General features: G+C 41.8%; 1 protein-coding gene across 1 annotated transcript in view; it reads left to right on the top strand.

The window, feature by feature from the left end:
- GPR180 (G protein-coupled receptor 180) overlaps positions 1 to 24,151 on the top strand; it is a 41,422-nt gene extending 17,271 nt beyond the window's left edge. The window contains exons 4-9 of the mRNA XM_077483043.1: positions 4,858 to 5,038; positions 6,487 to 6,536; positions 7,826 to 7,983; positions 18,041 to 18,232; positions 19,502 to 19,579; positions 22,368 to 24,151. Coding sequence (XP_077339169.1) covers positions 4,858 to 5,038; positions 6,487 to 6,536; positions 7,826 to 7,983; positions 18,041 to 18,232; positions 19,502 to 19,579; positions 22,368 to 22,526 — 818 coding nt within the window. The 3' untranslated portion in view covers positions 22,527 to 24,151. The remainder of the gene's footprint in view (positions 1 to 4,857; positions 5,039 to 6,486; positions 6,537 to 7,825; positions 7,984 to 18,040; positions 18,233 to 19,501; positions 19,580 to 22,367) is intronic.
- The last annotated feature ends 270 nt before the right edge of the window (positions 24,152 to 24,421 follow it).

The raw sequence follows: 24,421 nt of genomic DNA, 5'->3' as shown, positions 1-24,421 counted from the left end.
TAGAGTTTTTATTGTACTAGTAAAAACTTTCCTCCCAGAACCATCTAGTCATAAATTACCTCCATTCTAATCTGTGTGCGGGGACGGATTGTGCTTTTTGTAATGTATTATCATCTGGTAGTTGTAATCCTCTGGGATTCATGTCGCACATCACAGGGATTATTCTGTTTTAAAAGCTGTGGCTATCGTCCTGTAAATTTTAAGCTTACCGTCATACTGCCTCAGTACCTTTTTTTTTTTTTTTTTTTTTTTTTTTTTTAATGCTTGTAGCCGTACATTTCCTTTGAAATTTAATTATTAGATGATTGCATCCATCATCTTCATATAAAAGGCTGGTATAGGCACATTTTATAAAATATTTCAATACAAACTAATTTCTGGCAATTCTAGTGAGTCCTTTTTTATTTATTTTATTTATTTATTTATTTATTTTTTTCTCGTTAGGTTGCCACTAATTGTATAACTTTTTAAAGTGGCTGTAAAGGCTGTCATCTATTTTATGCATGAAGGTAAAAAACCTTTTGTGTTCATTATTCCCCCGCCCCCCCCATACTTCCTTGAGCCCTATCTGGATCTAGCAATGTGTACAAGAGCCGTGGCTCTCTCTGGTCTCTTGCTCCTCACTGGCTGAGAAAAAGCAGTGGGAACCATTGGCTCTTGCTGCTGTCAATCACAGCCAATGAGGAGTGGGGCGGTACTGTGCTACACTTGTGTGTCTTGTGGACACAGAAGCTGCTTTGAAGCGAGCATGCACAAGTGCTCCCATAGCAAGCAGCTTGCCATGCTGGCACTCTGCAAGGAGGAAGGGCCATAAGGAAGGGTAGAAATGGCGCTATCCCCTAATGCCTCCAAATGAGGAATGTGCTGTCCAAATTCCTCTACCAAAATGTACTTTCCTCAAATTACAGAAAACAATTCTTTGAAATGAAACAAGAAAAAAGTAACTTAAAAAGATTTTTTTTTAATAGTGTTAGACCCCCTAGTGGGTTTTACATATCCCTAAATTTTGGAAAAGAAAGGGAGCCTTTTTTCTCTTTAAAAGGTCCCTTCCAAACAGACCCCAAGTGTTTTGTGTAAAATAAGACCTGTGCAATAATTATAACTGACCTAAAATTGTTGCAACCAAAGAAAATTAACAACTAAATAAAGAAATATAAGCTATTCTTCTGTGTTTACATGTGAAATCCTAAATCCAGGTAATAAAGTGGTAAATAAGTTAAAAATAATATGAAATGCAGGCTGCAAAGTCCAAGTGTTTGACCCTCTGTATAGAGTTGGGAATTTGTGGCCACTACAAATATAAATATGGCTGTTACTAGGGATGCACCGAATGGGTTTTTTTGGTGCCGAAACCGATACCGAAAATGAAAAATACACTAGGCTGAAAACCGATCCCAAAACAGCACCGATAATGAAAATGACTGTTTTTAAAAAATATATTTTTATACAGGAGGTTGTCAGAGACTGGCGACATGGTACAGGAGGTGGTCAGAGACTGTCGGCATGATAAGAGATAAGTGTGTTGTCCCCCGTGCAACCAGTGACGCCCCCGTGCAGCCAGTGATGCCATGAAGAGAGAGGAGAGCCGCCTCCGCCGTCTGGTTCAATAGAGCGCCGGGAACATCACAGCTTTAATTTCAATAGCTGTGTGTTCCCCCGTCGCGCGCCATCGCATACAGCCCCTCCCCCTTGTCCGGGGAACTGTGATAGACAGATCACCCGTCCAATTTGGACGGGTACTCTATCACAGTTCCCCGGACAGGGGGGGGGGGCTGTATGTGACGGCGCGTGACAGGGGAACACACAGCTATTGACATTAAAGCTGTGATGTTCCCGGCGCTCTATTGACCAGATGGCGGAGGCGGCTCTCCTGCGTTATAGATCTCTGCCCCCCACACAGGCCCCGCCCCATTTCCGGCTCAATTATTGGCCGCTTTTTCCTTTCGGCAAATTGCCGAAAAGGGCATTTTCGGCCGATATGTTTTGGCGGCCGAAATTTCGGTGCATCCCTAGTTGTTACAAATACCTGATAGTGATATCTTACCAATATGTTGAAAGACTTTTTTTAAGAACCTATGTGAATTAACTGTGTGAGAAAAAAAAACTGCAAATTAAAATTGGATAAATAAATAAATACGTACATAAATATGAGTATTTAAATAAGTTTATAGTCCAAAGACGTAAAAGATGTGACTTGTGTACAATATAACAGATGCCATGACTGCTTCTTAATATGCTGAAAAACCCCTGGTGTGTGTGTTGTGTTTTTTTTAATTTTTTTTTTATTTTTTTTATCACCAGATACCCTGCCCCTGCAAGGGTACAATACGCTTTCACAGTGTGAGCCCCTGTGCTCACGTCCTCTTCTCCCTTTTTTTAGTGATCATACAGCCTCCAGCGTCCTCTCCTCCCTACTTACTGGTCACCTGAAGTACTGTGTTCTTTGCTTCCACTCACTAATCACACGGCCCTTTGCATACTATCCTCTTTGTCTTGATCACGGGTTTCACGGTCCAGTTTCAGCTGCCAAAGAATGTGATTTTTGGATAGCCATGCTTGTGGTATACATATTTTGATATTCATGATCAATTGCTTCCTAAGTCAGTTTTACTGCCTCCTAGGTCAGTCTGTGCTCCCTGGGCAAAGCTAATGATGCTGATCCACTGTCCATTGAGAAGTTTGGAAGTGGAGAGGTGACATAGGAAGCTGAAATGTTGAACCAAGAGGAGTGTTTACTTGAAGTGAACCAGTGCTGTGTCCACTTCCCTTCATTTTCTGCTACTCTTTTAGCTCACACAAGCACAGATATGAAGCTCTGTGTAAATTTCAAGCCATGATTTGGAGCTTATACTATGCCGAGGACCCACTCCCTGCTCTATGCAACAGGACTGGATGCATGAGCAGCCAAGTACCAGCACTGTCACATGCTCCATGTCCCCTGAAGTGCCAGGTATGTCACTTTATATGTCTAGTTGAATGGAGCATCAAGTGAAGGAAAGGAAGACAAGTTTGTGCAACTGGAGGGTCCTGTGTGGGTAAACTTGCCCACTTACCTTACAAAATCTTTCTGTCACTTCCTGGTGACTAACAGCCAGTTCCCCACTGTGCATGCTTGAAATATATGTGGAGAACATCCCAAAGTCTTCTGGGCTATATACGGGGCAGGCCAATGGATTAGAGGAAGGAAAAAGTTGGAGCAAGTACCTGCAAAAAAAAATTGATCACAAATGTGCAATAGGGAGAACAGAGTATAAGGCCGCGTACACACGCGCGGACTGTTGGCCCAACCTTGTCCGCTGAACAGTGTTTGGGCGGACAGTCCGCTCGTGTGTGGGCTTTCAGCGGACAGTTGGACGGACACGGTTTTACGGAAATTCCGAAAAACTGTCCGCTGAAACCTTGTTTCAACGAACAGTCCGCCCGTGTGTAGGCTTGTTCGTCAAACTAAGTTCCGCGCATGCTCAGAAAGGATTTTCAAGCCGAAAGTTATAATGCAGTGTATAGGACGTCGTATTTTGCGTCCCGTCGTACGTGCCGTTCACGTCATCGCGCACGGTTTCAGCAAACTGTTCGTTCGTCGTGTGTGGCCATGTCTGTCCATGCTAAGTTTGAGCGGACTGTTCGCTCAAACTGTTGGACGGACAAAGTTGGGCCAACAGTCCGCGCGTGTGTACGCGGCCTTAGAATGAGGATATGTGTAAACTATGAGTGAAGGTCCACCCTAACTTTGGCATGTAAAACTGTGTGTGTTAGGGCTGAAACAGCTAATCTATTCATCGACAACTAATCGATTATGGAATCGATTATTATTTTCATAATCGATTAATCGGCCAATAACAAATTGGGCTTAAAAAAAAAGCTAAAAATAGCCATTTTATAGTACAAAGAGCAAATAATCGCTACTGTTAATATTACTTTCACAGTTCTACAGTAAAAAAATGAACCCCTTACAGTAGTGATATCTGCTTTTTATTTTTATTTTTTTCGTTTTAGTTAACCCCATTATGTTACTAAACGTCTTAGACCTGGTTCACATCTATGCGTTTTATGGTGCTTTTTGCAGAAATGCACTACAGTTCATTTACATGGTTTCCTATGGGACACGTTCACATCTGAAAGGGTCAGGGACTTTTAACGCACAATGGTGCTTTATTGGTTCAATATACTTCAATGGAGAAGCTGCAGTAAAGCATGTAATGCAATTTTTTATTTTTTAATCTGCCCAAAAAAATGCAAAAAATGAACATTTTAGTAAAATCACGTGCACAAAAATCAAAGCGTACAGCAAAAAGCACTGCAGAAACAGATTAAAAGCAAACTGCATAGGTGTGTACCGAGCCTTATGCTGGCCACACGGATACATTTTCAGATGAGAATATTCGGATGAAAAATCTTTGTACATTCGCTGAATGAAAGAATTTTGTTTGAAATTTTCACTTGTTTTTAACATTCTGTTTTTAAAATGAATAATTTCTAAATGAAAACCACATACACTGTCTGAAAATTCCTTTGACTAAGAAGTTTTCTGTTATTTCCAAATTTTCCAGTCACTGTGGTTGAAAATGAATGTCAATTTGACCCACTTCTTCCTTTTTTTTTTATTTTTATTTTTTTTTTTTAAGGTTATGAACCGATTAATCGAAACAATAATCGGCCAACTAATCGATTATGAAAATAATCGTTAGTTGCAGCCCTAGTGTATGTGTATGTATGTAATGTATATCTATATATAATTCACCTGTGCATTTTGACGTTTACCTTGAGTTTCGCTTTTAGCAAAGCTACCTAAAATTATGTTGAAATCTCAATTTGATCAATTAAATAACTTTTTTTTTTTTTTTTTGTTTTCTCCCCCAGGACTTCATGAATTCTTTTTCCTTCTGGTCCTTGTGTATTTTGTGATTGCCTGTATATACATCCAGGCACTGTGGCAGACCATTAAAAAGGGTGGTCCTATGCACACGGTGCTAAAGGTTCTATCAAATGCTCTGGTGCTGCAGGTCATTTCTGCCTTGGCCAACTATCTGCATTTCTCATGGTAAATACTGCCCTTTTTTGTAGTACCATTTTTATGTTTAAAGCATTTGTTAACCCAAAACATGGTTCCCTGTGCTGAGAGAATATTGATCTATGTTGCAGGTGCTGCTTCATAGACCTTGTTGTCACTGACAGTAGCAAGGTCTCAGTCTAAAGCTGGCCATAAAAAGTTTAAATCTTGGCTAGTTCAGCAGGGACCAACTGAGATTCAAGCCATTTATGGGCAGGCTCATTGTACCCAAGTTGATCTGTCTGTCGATCGAGCGGTGTTGGTGCGATTCTTTCCTGCAATATCTATGGCCTTCTTAGCAATCATGATAGACACTAGAGATTTGCTCTGGCATGTTCGAAATCCCACGTGCTAATCACAGGCAGTGAGACATTTCCTGAGCTCTGCAGTTGAGGACTGGGAAATGTCTCGCTGCCCTTGATTAGCTGTGTATAGTGACTGCTTCCTGGCGGGATTGGGTACGTGGGATTTCGAACATGCCTGAGCTCATCTCTAGTCGACACTGCAAATAATTATGGTGATCATATGTAAGCTGAAGGTTTAGAACAAATCCTCTCCAGTCTGCAAGTGGCACTGTGCCTCTCTCCCTGTATACTCACTGTGCAAAAAGAATGTATTATAGTGGTCAAGATAGAAAGAAACTAAACTTTCTTATTTATTTATTTTTTGGCTCCTTGCACATGGGGTGGATCTGCTCAGCAAAGTCCGCTAGCTCAGTTGGAGATCGCTCCGTTGATCTCCACTGAGCCGGCGGATGACAGGTCTGTCTCTGCTCACTGTGCGGGAAGGGACCTGTCGAAGCCCCACTGATTTCTATGAGAAGATTGGACAAAAAAAGCATGTCAGTTTTTTCATTGGCTCACATCCGATCTAATCCGCCAAGCGGATGACTGAACGTATTGCCATACATCTGTTTTTAGCGGATCTGATGACACATCTGCCTGCCCATAGGAGTCAATGGGTGGCCCGCTCGGATCCGCCTGAAAAACGGACATGTGGATCTGAGTGGGCTTATCATGTGAAAGGAGCCTAACACATTTGATTCAAAACCACCCAAAAAAATGCATTATCAGAGTTTCAAAACCGTTTACCCAATATTAGCATTTCACCGTATGTCCTTCTAAAATATAATAATGATATATAAGCAAAGTAGTTGTATGAGCAATTTTTATAAAACAGGGAACATAACGTTTACCAAATATTTACTGCAAATGAATCTTCTTGGTGCATCTGTTTTTAAATGACAGGAATTGATTGACCACCAGTGAATGTTTAAAATCACATTTTCTGTTTTAAAAAAATATGCCCTATAGTGTTGACAAGTTTACAGATGCATACTGAAGCTGCTAAACTTAATCTGTGCATCTAGACTTAAATGTGTGCTGGTTGTATAAGGTTCATTATACATGTCTAATGTTTACTCCATCTCTGTGCCTCAGGTACGCTAAAGACGGTAAAGGAGCGCCATTCATTGGAAGTTTGGCAGAATGTGAGTATTAAATGTCTTGTTTGCCGGGTGAAGGCACAGACAAATGACTCTCTTGAGTCACAACTAGTAAATATGGCCCGATGTGTTTTTATATGTGTGACTTATGTAGAATTTAGTAATACAGTCAGGTATGTGTGTTGTTAATTTTAAAGGTTGCTAAATCAGATAAGAATGTAAATATATCATCTAATGATTGTAAATGGTTTTCTGCTAGGCATTGTCTCATAAAGTTTGGTCATAGAGAACTACTGTTTTATATAGCTAATACAACTTCAGAGTTAGCAATTTTTGATCAGTGGGAAAATATGTTCAATGTATTGCTGCTAAGTCCCAGTCCCCTCACTTCCTAAGTATTTGGGCTTCAAAATGATTTTTAAAGCAGAAGTTCACCTTTTGGTAGCATGCTTTTTTTTTTAAAGGGTAAAAGTTTGTCACAATTTTGAAGTTTAACATGTTGGGTATCAATTTTACTCAGCGTAACATCTTTCACAATAAAAAAAAAAAAATTTGTGTAAATTTTACTGCTGTCTTATTTTTTGTAAAACAAAAAGTGTGTATTTTTTTCCACACACAAAAAGTGTGCTGGTAAGACCGCTGTGCAAATACAGTGTGACAGAAAGTATTGCAACAACCGCCATTTTATTATCTCTATCTCGGGGTTGTAAGAAGATTTTCTAGCAGAGAGAAATTATTTTAACTTGTAAACAACAAGTTTGAAAAAAGGTGGTTAAGGCCCAAGTGCAGCCAAGATGAAAAACAGAAAAATCGGTACTTACAGTCAGTCAGAGCCTTATGCTCATGCCTCTTTTAGGTGAAATCTTCCTCTGTTGCCCCCCACACCCCCAGCATCATAATTTTCACAGGGCTGCCTGCATGCAGCACCTGGAAGATGCAGATGCTGCAAAAAATGGCCCATTCACGCTGCATGGCCTTCATTACCTGTGTGAATAAGGCCTAAAGGGATGCAGACACTGTAGATTTTCTCCTCAGAACCATTATTATGCACCAGGTGATTATGATGAATATATACCTCCTATTCCGAATCCTTATCCAAAAGCCATGGTTAAATAAAGAGCTATTCCTTTGTTGCAGATTCCAACCCTTTTCTGCTCTAAAAGTATGTAAAATCCTTGCAGTGCACATTGGTCATCTAGAGCGTATTTTTTTTTTTTTGTTTTTTCGCAACCAAAATATAATTATTGATAGCTTATTTTAATAAGCCAACATCACCTTGTCGATACAAGTGTTATTCCACAACTATTATGTAATCTTTGTGTTTCTTTTTCCAGTATGTGATATGGCCTCAGAAGTACAGATGTTATACTTGCTGCTAAGCCTGTGTATGGGCTGGACACTCAGTAGAATGAAGAAATCCCAGAGTAGACCCCTTCAGTGGGACTCTACCCCCACATCCACTGGCATTGCTGTGGTTGCAGTTGTTGTTCAGGTGTGTATATTATTTTCATCCTTACAATGACATGTATTCAAAGAATATACATATACAGTATGTTGTAATGGATGGGAATACTTCTGAAGAGTATGTTCTGTTTTGATTTTACATATTAATGTGCAACTTCCACCTTCCATTCTGTGACCTGCAGTGTCTGTGCTGCCACTCGCTCAGGGTATTATATTTTCCACATTTTAGGGCCGGTTCACACAGGAATGGACAGTTGCTGAAGTACTTTTCCCCTTTGGCAGCTGTCTGTTCCATACTGTGGTAGGGGGCAGTGTAGTGCACGATTCAGTGCATCACACACGTCTCCCTTTTTTATTTTATTTTTTTTACAAACTTTATTTGAATTGAACAAAAGTGCAAGTGAAATGCATTTTACAATGCAGTTAAATGCCTGTCACCGCACTATGGGGGATTATTTACTAAAACTGGAGTGTGTAATATCTGGTGCATCTCAGCATAGAAACTAATCGGCTTCCAGGTTTTATTGCCAAAGCTTAACCGCTTGCTGACCACCTCATGCAGATATACTGCAGCAGAATGGCAGAGCTGCGCAAAACCCTGTGCAGGTAAGTCGTCCTCTTTAAGAGCCACAAGAAGGCATGTGCCCGATGCATGGTGGGGGACCCAATGCGTGTGCCGGGGGGGGGGGGTGCAATCACATGCACGGGAGCCAGCACAAATCCCTGCTCTGTTAGGGGAGAGGAGACCTATCATTTGTTCCTACTAAGTAGGAACCATGATAGGTCTCCTCCTCCAGTCAGTCCTATCCCTATACAGTTAGAACACACTGAGGGAACACACATTTATCCCCCTGATCGCCCCTAGTGTTAACTTCTTCCCTACCAGTGACATTTACACAGTAATCGGAGCATTTTTATAGCACTGATCGCTGTATAAATGTCAGTGGTCCCAAAAATGTGTCAAGTGTCCGATTTGTCCGCCGCAATGTCACTGTGCCACTAAAAATCACAGATTGACTAGTAAAAGTTTTTTTTTTTTTTAAATGCCATAAATCTTTCCCGTAGTTTGCAGATGCTATAACTTTTGCACAAACCAATCAATATATATAGGCTTATTGCGTTTTTTTTGTTTTTCCAAAAATAGGTAGAAGAATATATAGATTGGCCTAAACTGATGAAAAAAATTTTGTTTTTTAAAAACCTTTTTTGGGATTATTATTATAGGAAAAAGTATTTTTTTCAAAATTGTGGGGGAAAAAAATAACGTATATTTTGTTTTGGTACAGCATTGCATGACAGCGCAATTGTCAGTTAAAGTGACACAGTGCTAAATTGTAAAGTGCTCTGGCCAGCAAGGGGGTAAAATCTTCCCTGGCTAAAATGGTTAATTGAAAAAGCTGGTTACCATGCAAGGCTGCACTAGCTTTTGAGTGCAACAGGTTTAGTAAATCAATCCCTATGTGTGAATTCACTCCTCCTAAGCTCTTACAAAAATGAGTGAAGCTGCACTTGTGCAGTGCACAATCTATCTGCCTGTAATAAACCCACCCTAGTGTATACTTATGGATTACTTTACTTAGTCCAAGGGGAGTTCTTGTCTCTTTATATCATTATTTTTAGCTGTGCTAAAAGAATGAAATTTACAAAATTGGGATAAGCCATCAGAGCAGTAAGGCTGGCCATAAATGGATTTTGTTGTTTTTTCCTCTCAGCCAAAGAACAGAACAAAGAAAAAAAATTAACCCATTCCCCAGTCCACACAAGCAAGGTGGATGGAAAGATCCTCCCCGTTGAGACATTGTGTGTTGACACTGGGGACACTCCGCCGTCAGAACTCACTAATCAGTGTTTGCAGCCGCTGACCAAGGACATCTTACAAGACTGTTTAACAGATGTTGCTCATTAGATCGACTTCTGTCATGCAGGAGTTGCCATAGTTAGATAAAAATTCTTCCGGTTCCTGCTGAACGAGGCGCGTTTCAATCCATCTATGGACAGACTTGCTCATCCCTTATCAGATGAATGAGTCAAAGGTTTCAGTTAAACAAAGGTAGCTGTGAAGCAAGCTTCTCTCTTGTGCTGTCCCCTAAAAACATATACGTTGATAAAAATAAGTATGACCCAGGGCAGTTTTAAGGCTTTAGCAGATAAACCCAACCAATGTGTTTCTTTAGGCTTTATTGGATTTTACTGGCTTTGTTGTCTTGCCAAGATAAGCTGCTGTGTGCAAAGACAGGCATGTTCATCTGATGTATGTGCTGCCCTAAGTATAAAGAAATTCATTTTTTTAACATCAGATTCTGAAAGCATGTTTGTCTGCCGTCTATTTGCCATATTCAGCTTCTGAAGACACAGCAGGTGAAATTTTATGCCCCCCAGTGAAGGGCAAAAAATTGTTACTATTGCAGTAATAAAAAATTATGTCTGCTCGGTATATAAGATTTATAACTGATGTGTCAGAATATCTTTGTAAACATGTCATTTAAATGCATAACGATCTAGTTGATAAACCTCCTAAGCACTTCTGCTGCATGTGACCATATAAAAAAAAATCTGTCTTGCCTCCAGGTATTTGAGTGTATTTACTAAAGTTGAGAATCTCGACAGTAAATTTTGTGGATATTCATGGGGGGGGGGATTTACTAAGAATAGAGCACTCAGAATCTGGTGCAGCTGTGCATGTTAGCCAGTCAGCTTCTTACTTCAGCTTGTTCAATGAAGATTTGGCAATAAAACCTGGAAGTTGATTGGTTTCTGTGTAGAAATGCACCAGATTTTGCACTCTTCAGTTTTATTAATCTTCCCCCATATCCATCTTTCTATGAGGGCACTTGTGCATGCTAGCTCTGTGTGTCCAAAAGACACAAATAATGGGGCTCAGTGCTGTTCCCTTCTCATTGGCTGTGGTTGAGAGCAGTGGGAGCCAGTGAGGAGGCAGAGACTCGGGAGTGCAGCTGCTCTCGTGCACATCTGTGGATCGAGATCTGGCTTTGGTAAGTATAAGGGGGAGGGAGCTGCTTACTGAACATTTTTTACCTCCACAAATAGAATGCATGAAAGTAAAAAAACCTTCAGCCTTTAGAACCACTTTAATCATTCAGGTTATACTGAAACTTACTGGAGACCTGGGCACTGGCAAACAAAAAGACTGTAGTCCAGCCCAAACGATTACCCCTGCTACTACTGATATGCCTCAGTTTTTTTGCTAGTGTTCTATGAGGATGGACATCTTTAAAGCGGAGGTCCACCCTAAAATGGACCTCCGCTCATCGGAATCCCCCCCCCCTCCGGCGCCACAATCGGCACCTTTCAGGGGGGAGGGGGGTGCAGTTACCTGGATAATCCAGGTAACTGCACCCACTTCCGGGCTAGCTCTCTGCGGAAAGGGGCGTACGTTACGCCCCTTTCCGCAAGCGCCCGCCCCCTTCAGCAAGTGCCCCGCTGCCTGCTGGGAAACACACAGCTCCCAGAGGCAGCGGAGACCGTCCGGATTGCGCCGCGCGGCTCGCGCATGCGCAGTAGGGAACCGGGAAATGAAGCCGAAAGGCTCCATTTCCTGATTCCCAAACCCAAGATGGCGGCGGCACGAGCGAGCGATCGGCTTCGGGTGCCGACATCGCGGGCGCGCTGGACAGGTAAGTGTCACTATTTAAAAGTCAGCAGCTGCAGTATTTGTAGCTGCTGGCTTTTAAAAAAAAAAAAAAAAACGCGGAGTCCCGGTGGACTCCCGCTTTAATTGCGCTCTGCTGTTTCAAGGCTAGCCTGTTACTTTGCTAGCAATTTTTTTTTTTTCTCTTTGCTTTTTTTTTCATAAAATAAAACCTGATGGAGGTTTCCTTCTTGGGTGGCTTTTGGACATTGTGTGGGGACCCTGCTGGACTAGATGTTGCAGGGCTACTCTGGAAGTTACCTTTGGGCCAAGTTCCTTCAAAAATTGTGTGCAAGTGTACCTAGCAGAATTGATGCTGGTTTGAAGGCCAAGGGTGGTCAATGAAATTTAGATTTTTCTACATACTGTATATACATATTTTTATTCTGTGAATGGAGTGCATTATGCCACCAAACATGCAGCAACTGCCCACATCTCTAGTTTATAGCTCATCTCCTACAGATATTAAGCTTGATATGCAGCCCCTATTCCTGGAAAGGCTAGAGGGAGGGATATAACATTGCTTTACAAGGACATACGAAAAAAAAAAGCTCCCTTCAGATTAATGAAACACAACAATCTGTTTTAGTTCCAAGAGTTTGTAAAAAGCCTTTTGATCAGCATTTTTAAAGGGCAACATAGGGAATATCACATGGATTCCTTTTCTGGTGGCTGACCCATCACATGTCAATGTGGTGAGTGAATGAATGTAGCTTTTACAAAAAAATCACATTGTACCCCATCCTTGAGATTTGTCTTTGTTTTTCTCACGTTATTAAAGTGGTTTTATTTTCCTTGCATGTCTGCCTCGGATCTACAGCGACTTTACTTCCAAGGGCACTTGCAGTGCAAAGTGGATTTTCCTTTAGTAAATAACCCCCTTAGTGTTCTGGACTCATTCAGTACACATTTTAGAGGGATATGCTTTGTTCATATTTAATGTCTGAGGTTTACAATCACTTTAAGGTAAAAAAATACAAAATACTTTTGGGTTTAGAAACACTTTAGTAACAAATTATATTTTACAAAGTGAAAGTTACTGTAAGTACAATTAAAGGCCAGAATCTAGTAGAATGCAAAATAATTTTTTTTTTCCAGGTACAAAGAAAATAATCCAATAAACAAATTTAGAAAATATTAACCCTATAGTGTTCCTGTTAATTGTATGAGAGCTAATGCCCAGGTGGCTCCAGCACAGTGAGGGGCTACCTCTGACATTGGCATCCTACTCTCCATGGAAGTAGAGGAAACTATTGGCCTCACTTACTGTTGAAAGGCAAACTAACCCATAGGTTTGGTTTACTCCTCCAGAATGCAGCTATTTTTTTATTAATTTTTTTTGTTCTTTCTTAGAAACTTGTAAAAAGAGAGAGAAGTGATGCTATTAGCCCATTTTTAGGAATGCTAGATTCTGGCTGCAGTACATTGAGTTACTGATCCGGAACAGATTAGAAAGAATGAAGTCAAAACTGTTGATTTGTGTGTCAGTTCCAGGTCAGTGTGTCACTAAATGTTGAGAGCGTTCCAACAGCAGAACAGTCAAGTTACTGCATTTTCAGAAGGATATGACCGCTTCCATATTCACTCACTACAGGTTTCCTTTTTATTTTTTTCCTTGATATAGCAGTGTTAAGATTATTGTTGATACACTAACCTAATGCCCCGTACACACGATCGGAAATTTGGCCAGCAAAAGACTGATGAGAGCTTTTGGTTGGAAAATACGACCCTGTGTATGCTCCATCGGACTTATGCTGGTTGAATTCCTGCCAGCAAAAGATTGAGGTTCTCAATTTTTCGATCGGAAATTCCGATTGTCTGTACAAATTCTGACACGCAAAATTCCTACGCATGCTCGGAAACAATTTGCAGCATGCTCAGAAGCATCCAACTTAATTTTCTCGGCTTGTCGCAGTTTTGTACGTCACAGCGTTCTTGATGATAAAAATTTCAGCGAACTTTTGTGTAACCGTGTGTATGCAAGCCAAGCTTGAGCGGAATTCCGTCGGAAAAACCATCCAAGTTTTTTCCGACAGAAAATACGCTTGTGTGGCTAACTTTTTAGTGTCGTTTAAGTGGTCTGCAGATCCTTGTGTTTAAAGCCTGCATTTCAAGAAAGTCAAGCCATGGTGCCATATCCCGAAGTACAAGGACCTTAATGACATACCGACCGGTATCCAGAGTGTGATGAGGGTGTGCTTGTGCTGTACTTTTTGGGAAGTCCAGCATTTTATAGGAATTTTTGGGACTTTTGTGGGGCACTAGAGCTTTTCTGAAGTTAGCGGGATAGTGCTGTTGTCACCCTGTGAGGTTGGTTTACTAACTTTCTAACTGTTCTCTTTAATGGTTACAAATCACTTGCTATTTTATGCACAATGATTGCACATGTGATCATAATAAATAGTTTATTTGGTGCTAAATGTGAAGTTTGTGCTACTATAAGAACTTGGTTCCAGGCAGTGTCTTGACTGACTGATCATGAAGGTGGTCACATGATGGCACTTATGGGGAAAAATGTCAGGGGAACTGGTTCTCAGATGAGGATTAGGCTGCATTCCATTGTCACATTTTCATGCCCTCCAACTCCGTTTATCCTTGTTTGACAGAAATGTAACATTTGAAAGCTTTGTGTTTTGCTGAGGAAATGATGCAATCTAATCCCCATGGTATTGAATGTTCTTTAAAGCTGAATTCTGTGATAAATATTGTGTATATATGAGTCGTGTATTCTTATTAGAGTTTAGGTGTGGTTTGTATATTTTTATTGGGTTTGTCGTTTCCACTTATCTACACACAAGTTGTGGTGTGTGTGTGGTGTGTTTTTTATTTATTTATTTTTCACGTTACGTTGGTTTTTGATTTATATTTATAGGACACTATAAAAAGATGTTTCAGTTTTACAACAAAATGATGACAGCACTCATACAATAATATAAATAATTATTTGTGAAAATGCGGGCACGCACAATAAATCATTCCATAAATATTGCAATCAAAGTCCTCCAAATAATACCTGAAACATTTTTTGACCAAAATTAATTTGAAATAAAACAAATAAAACAACATCTAACTGTGTACTGATTGTAAAGTTTACATCAGTGGTCCCCAACCTTTTTGGCACTGGGGACCGGCTGTGTGGATGGAAATTGTGCCAAGGACCGGGGGGGGGTTAGGGGGTCACGATTTTTGACGGGCAATGGCTGGTGTTAGTGATTCAATCATCACGGCACCATGTTTGATATGGTGTCGGGGTGATCGAAGCACATTATTTCCATTATTACACTGCAATAGTAAATGAAATAGTTCAACTTACCATACTGTAGAATCAGTGGGAGCCCTGAGTGTCGCCTGCTGCTAGATGTGCCTAGTCACTTGCCATGCTGCCTGTCACCAGAAGCGGAATGTCACTTGCCACATCACCTGCCACACTGCCTGCCACAAGATGTGGATTGCCACCTGCCACGTTGCCTGTCACCAGATGCGGAGTCGGTGGAGCGCCCCTTGTGGTATGTCAGGCAGACAGCTGAGGGGGTGAACTACAAGTCCCAGCACACCTCACCTTTCACTGATGACGTCACATCTCTGTGGAATCGCCCCTCAGGGTGTCTCTCTCCTCATGCTGCAACTGGTCTTATCAGGCAGAGGGAGGGTCCGGGACTCCTTTTGGCTCTCAGTCTCTGGCTCCACCCTTCTGCCACTGGCGTAACTAGAACCTTCAGGGCCCCGATGCAAGAAACCATGAAGGGCCCCCCTGAACCCCAGCCAGGGCCTTTCCCTCCGAGTCCGGCGGTGGAACTCCAGGGCGTGGTCACAGGTATTTTTTATTTATTTTTTTACATTTTTAGGTGCCCCATTGGGGGACTGTCCCTAGGCAGGATTGGGTCCTCGTCCCCAGAAAAGATGAGGTCCTTTTCTCCAGGGCAGATGAAGTTACTGTCCCCAGGTGAGAAGGGGTCCCTGTCCCCAGGGGAGGTGTGGGTCCCTGTCCCCATGTGAGAAGGGGTCCCTGTCCCCAGGGGGATATGGAGGGGGTATGTAATAGTGTGTGCTAGCTGCCTATGCTGCTGCCGGCCATATGTAGAGGGGGCTGCATGGGCCCCCTGCATCACAGGGCCCAGTTGCGGTCGCGACTGCTGCACCCCCTATAGTTACGCCCCTGCCTTCTGCCATCCCTGATTAGCTGTCTGGGGGCAGGCAATCTGCGCCGCTGAACAAGGAATCCTGTTTTCACACACCGAGGAGCCAGGGGAGAGCGGCGATGCGGGGCAGGCAGTATGAGATGATGTCATCTCTCTGCTCCCCGCTGCACCTCCGACAGACTGGCTTTGAGGGTGGAAGAGCGGTGATGCAGAGGGGGCGGAGAGAGATGATATCATCTCGACTTGCCCACCCGCTCGCTTCTTCCATCCACCCAGCGCTCTCATGCCGGTAGCCCAGCATGTGTCTTGCGACCGCACGCACCCGCGGCTCACCTGCAGAAGGGCCACGGCCCGGTAGTGGGCCGGGGACCGGGGGTTGATGACCCCTGGTTTACATCACCAATCTGATTCTTCCAAGTGTAGAATAATCTTTGATCCAAAGTAATCACCACCACTAATGCAGGAAAATGCACTTACCGAAAGTTGGTACTTATCTTCTTACTACAAGATTAGGCAAACCCTGCTTGTATTCATGCCAAAGATCTTCCAAACAAATGCAGTCCATTTTAAAGCTTCAATTTCACTGATGGTCTCTCCTCATTCAGCGGTTAGATTTCATAGCCAGCATAAAAAAAAAAAAACAGGCTCCCATAGGCCCTTTTCACACGGGCGCCACCGCAAAGCAGAATCTGCTTGCTCGGTGGGGGGATCTTTCTGCTGATCCTGCTAAGCAGGCAGATGACAGGTCTGTGTCCGCTCTGCTATGCAAAGCGGACATGGACGAATTCCCGCTCTCCTCTATGGGGCAATCGGATGGAATTGGACCGCCTGTCCGTTTCCATCTGATCCGCCAGACAGATGGGGAATAGTACCACCAACCCTCCTTTTTTTTTTTTTTTTGGCAGACAGGTTCGGTTGGCAGTGGGCGTCAGCAGATGTGTCCGCTGACATCTGCTGCGCTCAAGTCGCTCCTAAAAAAACTGAAAGGTGGACCTGATCAGATTGCCCATGTGAAAGGAGCCATAGTGTAGTATCTTAAACATTCAAATGTCATTTATTTTACATAAGTAATTAAGGTACTCACAAAAGCTGTTTAAGCATAAGCTTAAAATCAAGCAAATATGTGTTGGCAAAGATGCACTATATTACCAAAAGTATTGAGACACCTGCCTTTACACGCACTTGAACTTTAATGGCATCACAGCCTTAGTCCGTAGGGTTCAATAGTGAGTTGCCCACCCTTTGCAGCTATCAACTATTCTGGGAAAGCTGTCCACAAGGTCTAGGAGTGTGTCTATGGGAATGTTTGACCATTCTTCCAGGGGCGCATTTGTGAGGTCAGGCACTGATGTGGATGAAGAGGCCTGGCTCACCGTCTCCATTCTAATTCATCCCAAAGGTGTTTTGTGGAATTGAGGTCAGGACTCTGTGCAAGCCAGTCAAGTTCCTCCACCCCAAATTCACTCATTCATGTCTTCATGGACTTTACTTTGTGCACTGGTGCACAGTCATGTTGGAATAGGAAGGGGCCATCCCCAAATTGTTCTCACAAAGTTGGGAGCGTAAAATTGTCCAAAATGTCTTGGTATGCTGGTGCCTTAAGAGTTCCCTTAACTGGAACTAAGAGGTCATGGCCAACCCCTGAAAAACAACCCCACAATATAATCCCCTCATCCCCTCCACCAAATGATAGACATGGATGAGTGAGTTTGGGATGGAGGAACTTGACTGGCCTGCACAGAGTCCTGACTTTAACACCTTTGGGATGAATTAGAGCCGAGACTGCAAGTCAGGCCTTCTCATCCAACATCAGTGCCTGACCTCACAAATGCACTTCTGGCAGAATGGTCAAACATTCCCATAGACACACTCGGTCTTCTCTAAAGAGTTGAAGCTGTTATAGCTGCAAATGGTGGGCCTATTCAATATTTAACCCTACAGACTAAGACTGGGATGCTATTAAAGTTCATGTGTAAAGGCAGGTGTCCCAATACTTTTGACAATATAGTGTATATGTGGCTGTATCTGTGCTGTAAACCAGTTCTAGGGGCATAAAGAAATGATTTTCATGGCCCACCCACTATTATAGATTAATAAATAAGCCCTTTGTTTGGTTTGGGATTTGTAATGGAAATAGACATGCAGATTTCATCTGCTTTATAACAACTCTAATGTACACTAAAAATACCAAGGCCAGTTTTGTATTGTTTGATACTTAATGTATGTTTGAGTGTTTTTGTGGTGTCCATGTAATTATGCCTGCTAATACATTTTGTGTTTGTTTTTTGTTTTTACAGGTTATTCTGTTAATATGGGAGCAGTTTCAAGATACCAACCACCACAGTTATCATGCTCATCAGAGTCTAGCGGGTTTACTCCTCATTGCCATGAAAGTTTGCCTGGCTGTATCACTGGCATTTGGTTTGTACCACATTATCACTGTGGAGAGAAGCACCATGAAGCGACAGTTCTACATCACATTTGCTAAAGTATGTAAAGTTTTATACCACTCTTTTTAGTCATTTTTTTTATTTTTTTATTTTTGTCTTATTTTTTGGTGCATAAAAAATTGGTGTCTGAATTTTAACATGTTGGTGTATATTTATTACAGTTAAAAAATGAATAAATAACGCGGTGTGTGTGTGTGTGTGTGTGTTTGTTTTTTTTGTTTTTTTATGTAAACCCCGACTTTGGTTCTGATCCCTTAACCCCTTCAGTACCATCATATATTTTGTCTCTTTTTACCTCTTCTCGCTGGTTCAGACTTTAGGGTTCCAAAACTGGCAGCATGTAAGCAAACTCCTGGCTGCTAAAGCAGCTAGAAACTCATTTACATTTTACACCCCTCTGCCAACTATCGCATAGATGTTTTCACATTTGGCCTCCCTGTGATAACAATAAAATTAAGTTAAGATACGTTGTTAAAAATTAGAGTTTAACAAAAACCGTCAATTGGCTTCAGGTGCAAGCGCCCTCATCTGTAGTAAGGGAAACGGGAAGTGAAGCCTTGCAGCTTCACAGCCTGTTTCCTACTGCGCATGCACGGGTCTCTCTATGCTTTCTGAATGGTCCCGTCTCCTGGGACCTCTGCGTGTCCCAGAAGGCAGCGGTGAGGAGGAGGAGGGGCCTGAAATGCTGTAGTGTGATGATCATACCAGGTATCTGTCAAAACCAGATACCCAGTTCTCCCCAGTCAACTCTTGGTATCACTGTGTAATTATCCACTAAATAGAGAGCAGTTTTGGTGCCTTTGATTTGGCATAAAATTGTGTGTTTGTTTTATTTGATTGTTGTCATAAAAGGATATTTTTAGACTATTGATGTGTTGTCCATGTGAGTACCATTAAAGTCCATGCAGCCTCTTAACTCAAATTTCCATATAATGTGGTAGGTAGCCTCATTTTAAATTAGGAGGTGGAATTGTTGTTCATAGCATCTGAACATGTTTTAACATTCTTATTATGGGAATACTAATCAAGAACTCTGACTGGTGCTTGTGGGAAATAATGCTATTTTTTTCCAGTTGCTATGAATCAGACACCTTTTGTCTGTAACTGGGCTGTAATGATGCATGCAATACTGGAAAATGTATAGCTGTCTTTATAAAAACCTTGGTTAAGTCCTGTCACTAGTAAATGAGCTATTTTTATTACATGGAAGATTCTCTTAGTCTTGCATAATCCTGTGTTTTTGTGGAACTTAGTGATGACTAAAGTGTTCAAAGCAAATAATGTGAATCACTGTTTTTTGTGTTTCAGGGCTGTTTATTGTGGTTCTTATGCCACCCATGTTTTGCAGCCATCTCATACTTGTTTAAAGAATATCAAAGAGAAAAGGTATGCTTCATAATATAAGCTGACACATTTATAGGTGTTTTGTTCCATTCTACCATGCACTTCATTGCTACAAAAAATATCCCTTGCATACTACTATTTGCTTCCATCAGTGTCCCTGAATTGATGAGCCTGAATATAGTTTGGTGCAGGGACTCATGTCTTTTATATAGTGTGTAGTCTGGTACGTTTTATATAGTATCTGATAGTGATAATAATGGATGTGATTGATGTGTTAACAAATTACCAAAAGTGCTCTTGTACAGGATGCTTATCAGTTAGGCCCCTTTCACACGGGATGGATCAGTAATGATCCGCCCCGTGATGATCCACTTGCTCAGCGGGGATCGCTCTGTTGTCCCCACTGAGCCGGCGGCGGACAGGGCGGTCTCTGTACACTGTGCAGGGACCACCCTGTCAGCTCTCTGCTATCCTCTATGGGGGATCGGATGAGCATGGACCGTCTGTCCGTGTTCATCCGATCCGCTCTGCAGATGGATAGAAAAATAGGATTTTCCTCCATCTGCAGAATGCATGTATGTCCGCATTTCATCCGCAAACGGATGGATGAAATACGGACATAATGTCCGCATGTGTGAAAGGGGCCTTGGTGTGTGTGTGTGTGTATATGTGTGTATATGTATGTGTGTGTGTGTGTGTGTGTGTGTGTGTGTGTGTGTGTATATGTATGTGTGTGTGTGTATGTGTATGTGTATATATATATATATATATATATATATATATATATATATATATATATATGACCTAATGTACTCGAGCGGCCTGCGCCCCCCCCCCTGCAGGGTGTGCTCTGTAATCGGCGAGTCTGAGACTTGGCTGATTGGAATAAGGGGTCGATCCCGACCCCCTTACCACATGATCACTTGTCAGCCAATAACAGCTGATCATGTGATGTAAACAGAGCCGGTAATCGGCTATTTTTTTTCTCAAGGAGGGAAAAAAAGCAGATCGCTGGCTGTGAGAGGAACATCAGTCCCGATCTGGAGAGCCTCTGCAGACTATGAATATCACCAATCGGTGCCTCATCACTAGTATTGCCTATCAATACCAGCGCCACCCATCAGTGCCATCTTAGTGCCTATCAGTGTCGCCTTATCTGTGCCCATCAGTGCAGCCTCCTCAGCAAATATCAATGTTTGCTAAATTTTATAACAAACCATGAAACATATTTTTTTTAATTTTTTTATTATTATTATTTATTTATTTTTTTTGTTTAGCAAAAAATAAAAACCCAGTGTAGCATGACCGCGCAATTGTCATTCAAAGTGTGACAGCGCTGAAAGCTAAAAATTGGTCTGAGCAGGAGGGGGTTTAAGTGCCCAGTAAGCAAGTGGTTAATTAACTCCCTTTTATAATCAACTGTCTGCTGGACCCCTGTTTTGAATAATTAGACTCACCTGTAGTTGAATTCTTGTTAGGATTTCTGTTGTCTAAAATTTAGCTTTGCTCCTAAGAGTCGGTTCACACAGGGACAACACGGGATCCGACTTCAGGTCGCCCCAAGTCGCGCTGTTGAGAAAATCAATGGTAGTGAATGTAGCCGTCTTAATGTACACTACAGCAGTCGCTCCGACTTCAAAAAAGGTGACTTGTACCCATTGATTTCAATGTAAGTTGCCTCAAAGTCGTGTCTCAATCTATATTGAAGCGACAGTGTTGCATGCAGCCTGGTACTGTTCGGGGGTGGGGGGGTCGCTCGCTTATCCCCACCCCCTTTCCTGACCGGCCGGGCTGCGTGCTCTGATAAGGGTCTGGTATAAATTTTGGGGGGCCCCCACGCCGTTTGTTTGTTCGGCGTAGGGGGGGGGTTCCCCTTAAAATCCTTATTGGACCTAAGGGCCTGGTATGCCCTTGGAGGGGGAACCCATGCCATTTTTTTTTATTTAAAATTTGCTGTGGATTTCCACCTCGAGAGCTGATTATTCTGTAATTGGCAACAGTCGCCTGGCCTGGGGGCAACCTTAAAGTCATGTTGTAAGTCGCCCCAAGTTGTGTTGAAGTTGCGCTGTTATTCATACTCCAGTCGTGTTCAAGTTGCCTCCAAAAGTCACGCTGGAAGTCGTGTTGCCCCTGTGTGAACTGGCTCTAAGACTTTCATTGGGGTGTATTCATTTTTGCAACATGGTACTAAATGAATGTTAGGAAAAATACTTTTTTGTGTGGTCAAATTAACAAATCTTGCAAACAAGTGCCTGCATTTGTGGGAGTATTTTGTAGTATAGGGTCCCATAGAAAATGTTGTTGATTCTGAACGGAAAGTAAAGGTAATCTGTTGCGGTGTACACATTTATGCTGAGCACTGTGTGTGTGTATATGTATATGTGTATGTGTGTATATATATATATATATATATATATATATATATATATATATATGTATATGTATATGTATATATGTATGTGTGTGTATATTATGCACATTCTTACCGTTTGCATTAAAAAATAGCCCAGGCATCAGAGAGTCACCCCGATCTTGATAGTTCTTGCAAGCGAGTTCAGGTGGGTGTGACAAGTCTCATTTGAAGTCGCACTGACATGCAGCTTAAAAATCATGCGTTTTTTGGGGGTTTCCCCCCCAAGTGAAGTCGCACTATTTAAAAGCCGTGTTCTGGGTAACCAAAAGCTTAGACAAAGTTGGCCATGTTTGGTAGCTCTTTATTAGGTATTTCATTACATCAAAAAACTGGATACAAAGTTCAAATCATTGTAGTGGGTTTTATCTGTGAAAAAATGACTGACAACCTCACAAGCTCTTTTTTATTTTCCCACAGGTCATCACTGTTGGCGTTATCCTGTCTCAATCAGTCTCAATGATCATCCTATATAGACTTTTCTTGTCACACAGCCTTTACTGGGAAGTGTCCTCTCTTTCATCAGTAACCCTTCCTCTTACTGTATCATCTGGACACAAAAGTCGCTATTACCCATGATACAATCAAGGAACTGTGTTTAGTTAAGTAGACCTCACATTGCTTGACAATAAGTCCCCGATGAGCTCCAGGGCTGGGACAGCTAAAGATATGACCCATCCACTTCTAATATGCTTAGTGGCAAGATTTGTTGCTACTTCATAAAGAATCAATGCTTTTTTTCCCCCCACATCTTGTTACTCTCGATCAGGGGTCCCAAACTGGCGGCCCCCCAGCTGTTGCAAAATGACAAGTCCCATGAGGCATTGCAAAGCTGACAGTAGCATGCATGACTCCCACAGGCAGAGACATGATGGGACTTATAGTTTTGCAACAGCTGGAGGGCCACCAGTTTGAGACCCCTGCTCTAGTTGTTACATATTTTCTAAAAAATGGTTGTACATACTCAGTGCTTTCATCCTTTATGATAAGATCCAAAATATAACTGTTCTCTAAAAATCATCCAATGCCAGTTGGAGGAATTGTGGATTCCTCTTGTTTGAGTTTACAGTGTGAAAAACCCATACAAGAATTTGGCTGTAAAACAAATGAAATCACTTCAGCACTTTACATTTTTGTAAACGGTTGCTAACATGAACAGTATAAATTTTCCAGCATGCTTGGGTCCCTAATGCCTCGTTTCCACTGAGCGGATCGGTTCGGTATGGTATTTTGAGTGTTTTCATTATGAAAGCAGCCCGTACAACTGAACCATACCACACCATTCAGGGTCCTGCTTCAGATGTGGGGCCATAGGAAAATGGTACGGTACTGTTGGGGCAGAGCTACCGGCATCACACAATACATTCCACTGATGGAAGACATAAAAAAAGTCAATGCTTATGTCAAAGGCATTTTTTCGAAACCCCGTATGGCCCCTGGTGGTCGGACTTGCAGTGGAAACGCTCCCCTGTATAGGCCGGATCATTCTAACCCTTCCCTGTACCGACCCAAACCATTCCGCTCAGTGGAAACGAGCCATAACTGACCCTTCCAGAGGTCAGGTTATAAACATTCTCACACAAGATTTGTGTATCTGCCAGGGTTCACTCATTTACCAGTTGAATCTCATTATAAAAATGTGTGAATCCTGGGGGAATTTTTTATTTTATTTTTTTGAAAGCATTCATTAATAGACCCCTAAGTATTCTTTTCATTGGCTGGAAGAAACTGCTGGTCTATGGTCTTTTTTTTGGGACTAGTAACATGAAATCATTGAGTAAACATGATGGTGTCCTTTCTATACACACTACAACATTAGAAAGTACATGGTCCTTGTGTATTTCAAGTTGTAGATATTTTGGTGCTGTTTTATCGGCTCTAGTAATGAGCTTTGACACATACAGCATCCTTACCACTACAGCAGATTATAAATGAAGTGCCATTTGGCTATGCATCTATTTTTATATGTGCATGTTTTATGTGTTTTTATTTATATGGTTTTTGGTTCTGCTGTAAATGTTATGTTCAGGAAAAATGTAAATGTAACTATTATAGCATAAGACCTTTTATATTATTTAAAATTGTGTCATTTTGTTATGTTTGGTTTTAGCGATCACACAACTAAAACATTTCCAAAGGAGTAACCAGCTTGTCCTCTCTATCCATAACCACTGACTGAGAATAAAACTGGTTTATAAAAGAAACGTGAATCTGTGGTTTTGGGGAAAAAAAAATATCTGCACACACGGGCACCCTTCTTTGCTCGTGTTGTGCTTTACTGTTATGCAGTAAAGGCTCATGCACATGGCCTATTAAGGTAGAACACCGTCCACATCATTGCATTTCTGCAGCAGGTATGGCCAAGTGTTTCCAGTCACTTGGAATCTTATCGCTTGCATATGCTTGTACACTGAGCGATTACCTGTGGTTAGAAAAAGACATGATCTCTTGGGCGTGAATCCATCCTCCTTTTT

This window comes from Lithobates pipiens, unplaced genomic scaffold (assembly GCF_037356315.1).
Source record: "Lithobates pipiens isolate NorthernLeopardFrog02 unplaced genomic scaffold, aLitPip1_a1.2 Scaffold_16, whole genome shotgun sequence".
NCBI classification, from domain to species: Eukaryota; Metazoa; Chordata; class Amphibia; order Anura; family Ranidae; genus Lithobates; species Lithobates pipiens.
This window is presented reverse-complemented; position numbering and strand designations above follow the sequence as displayed.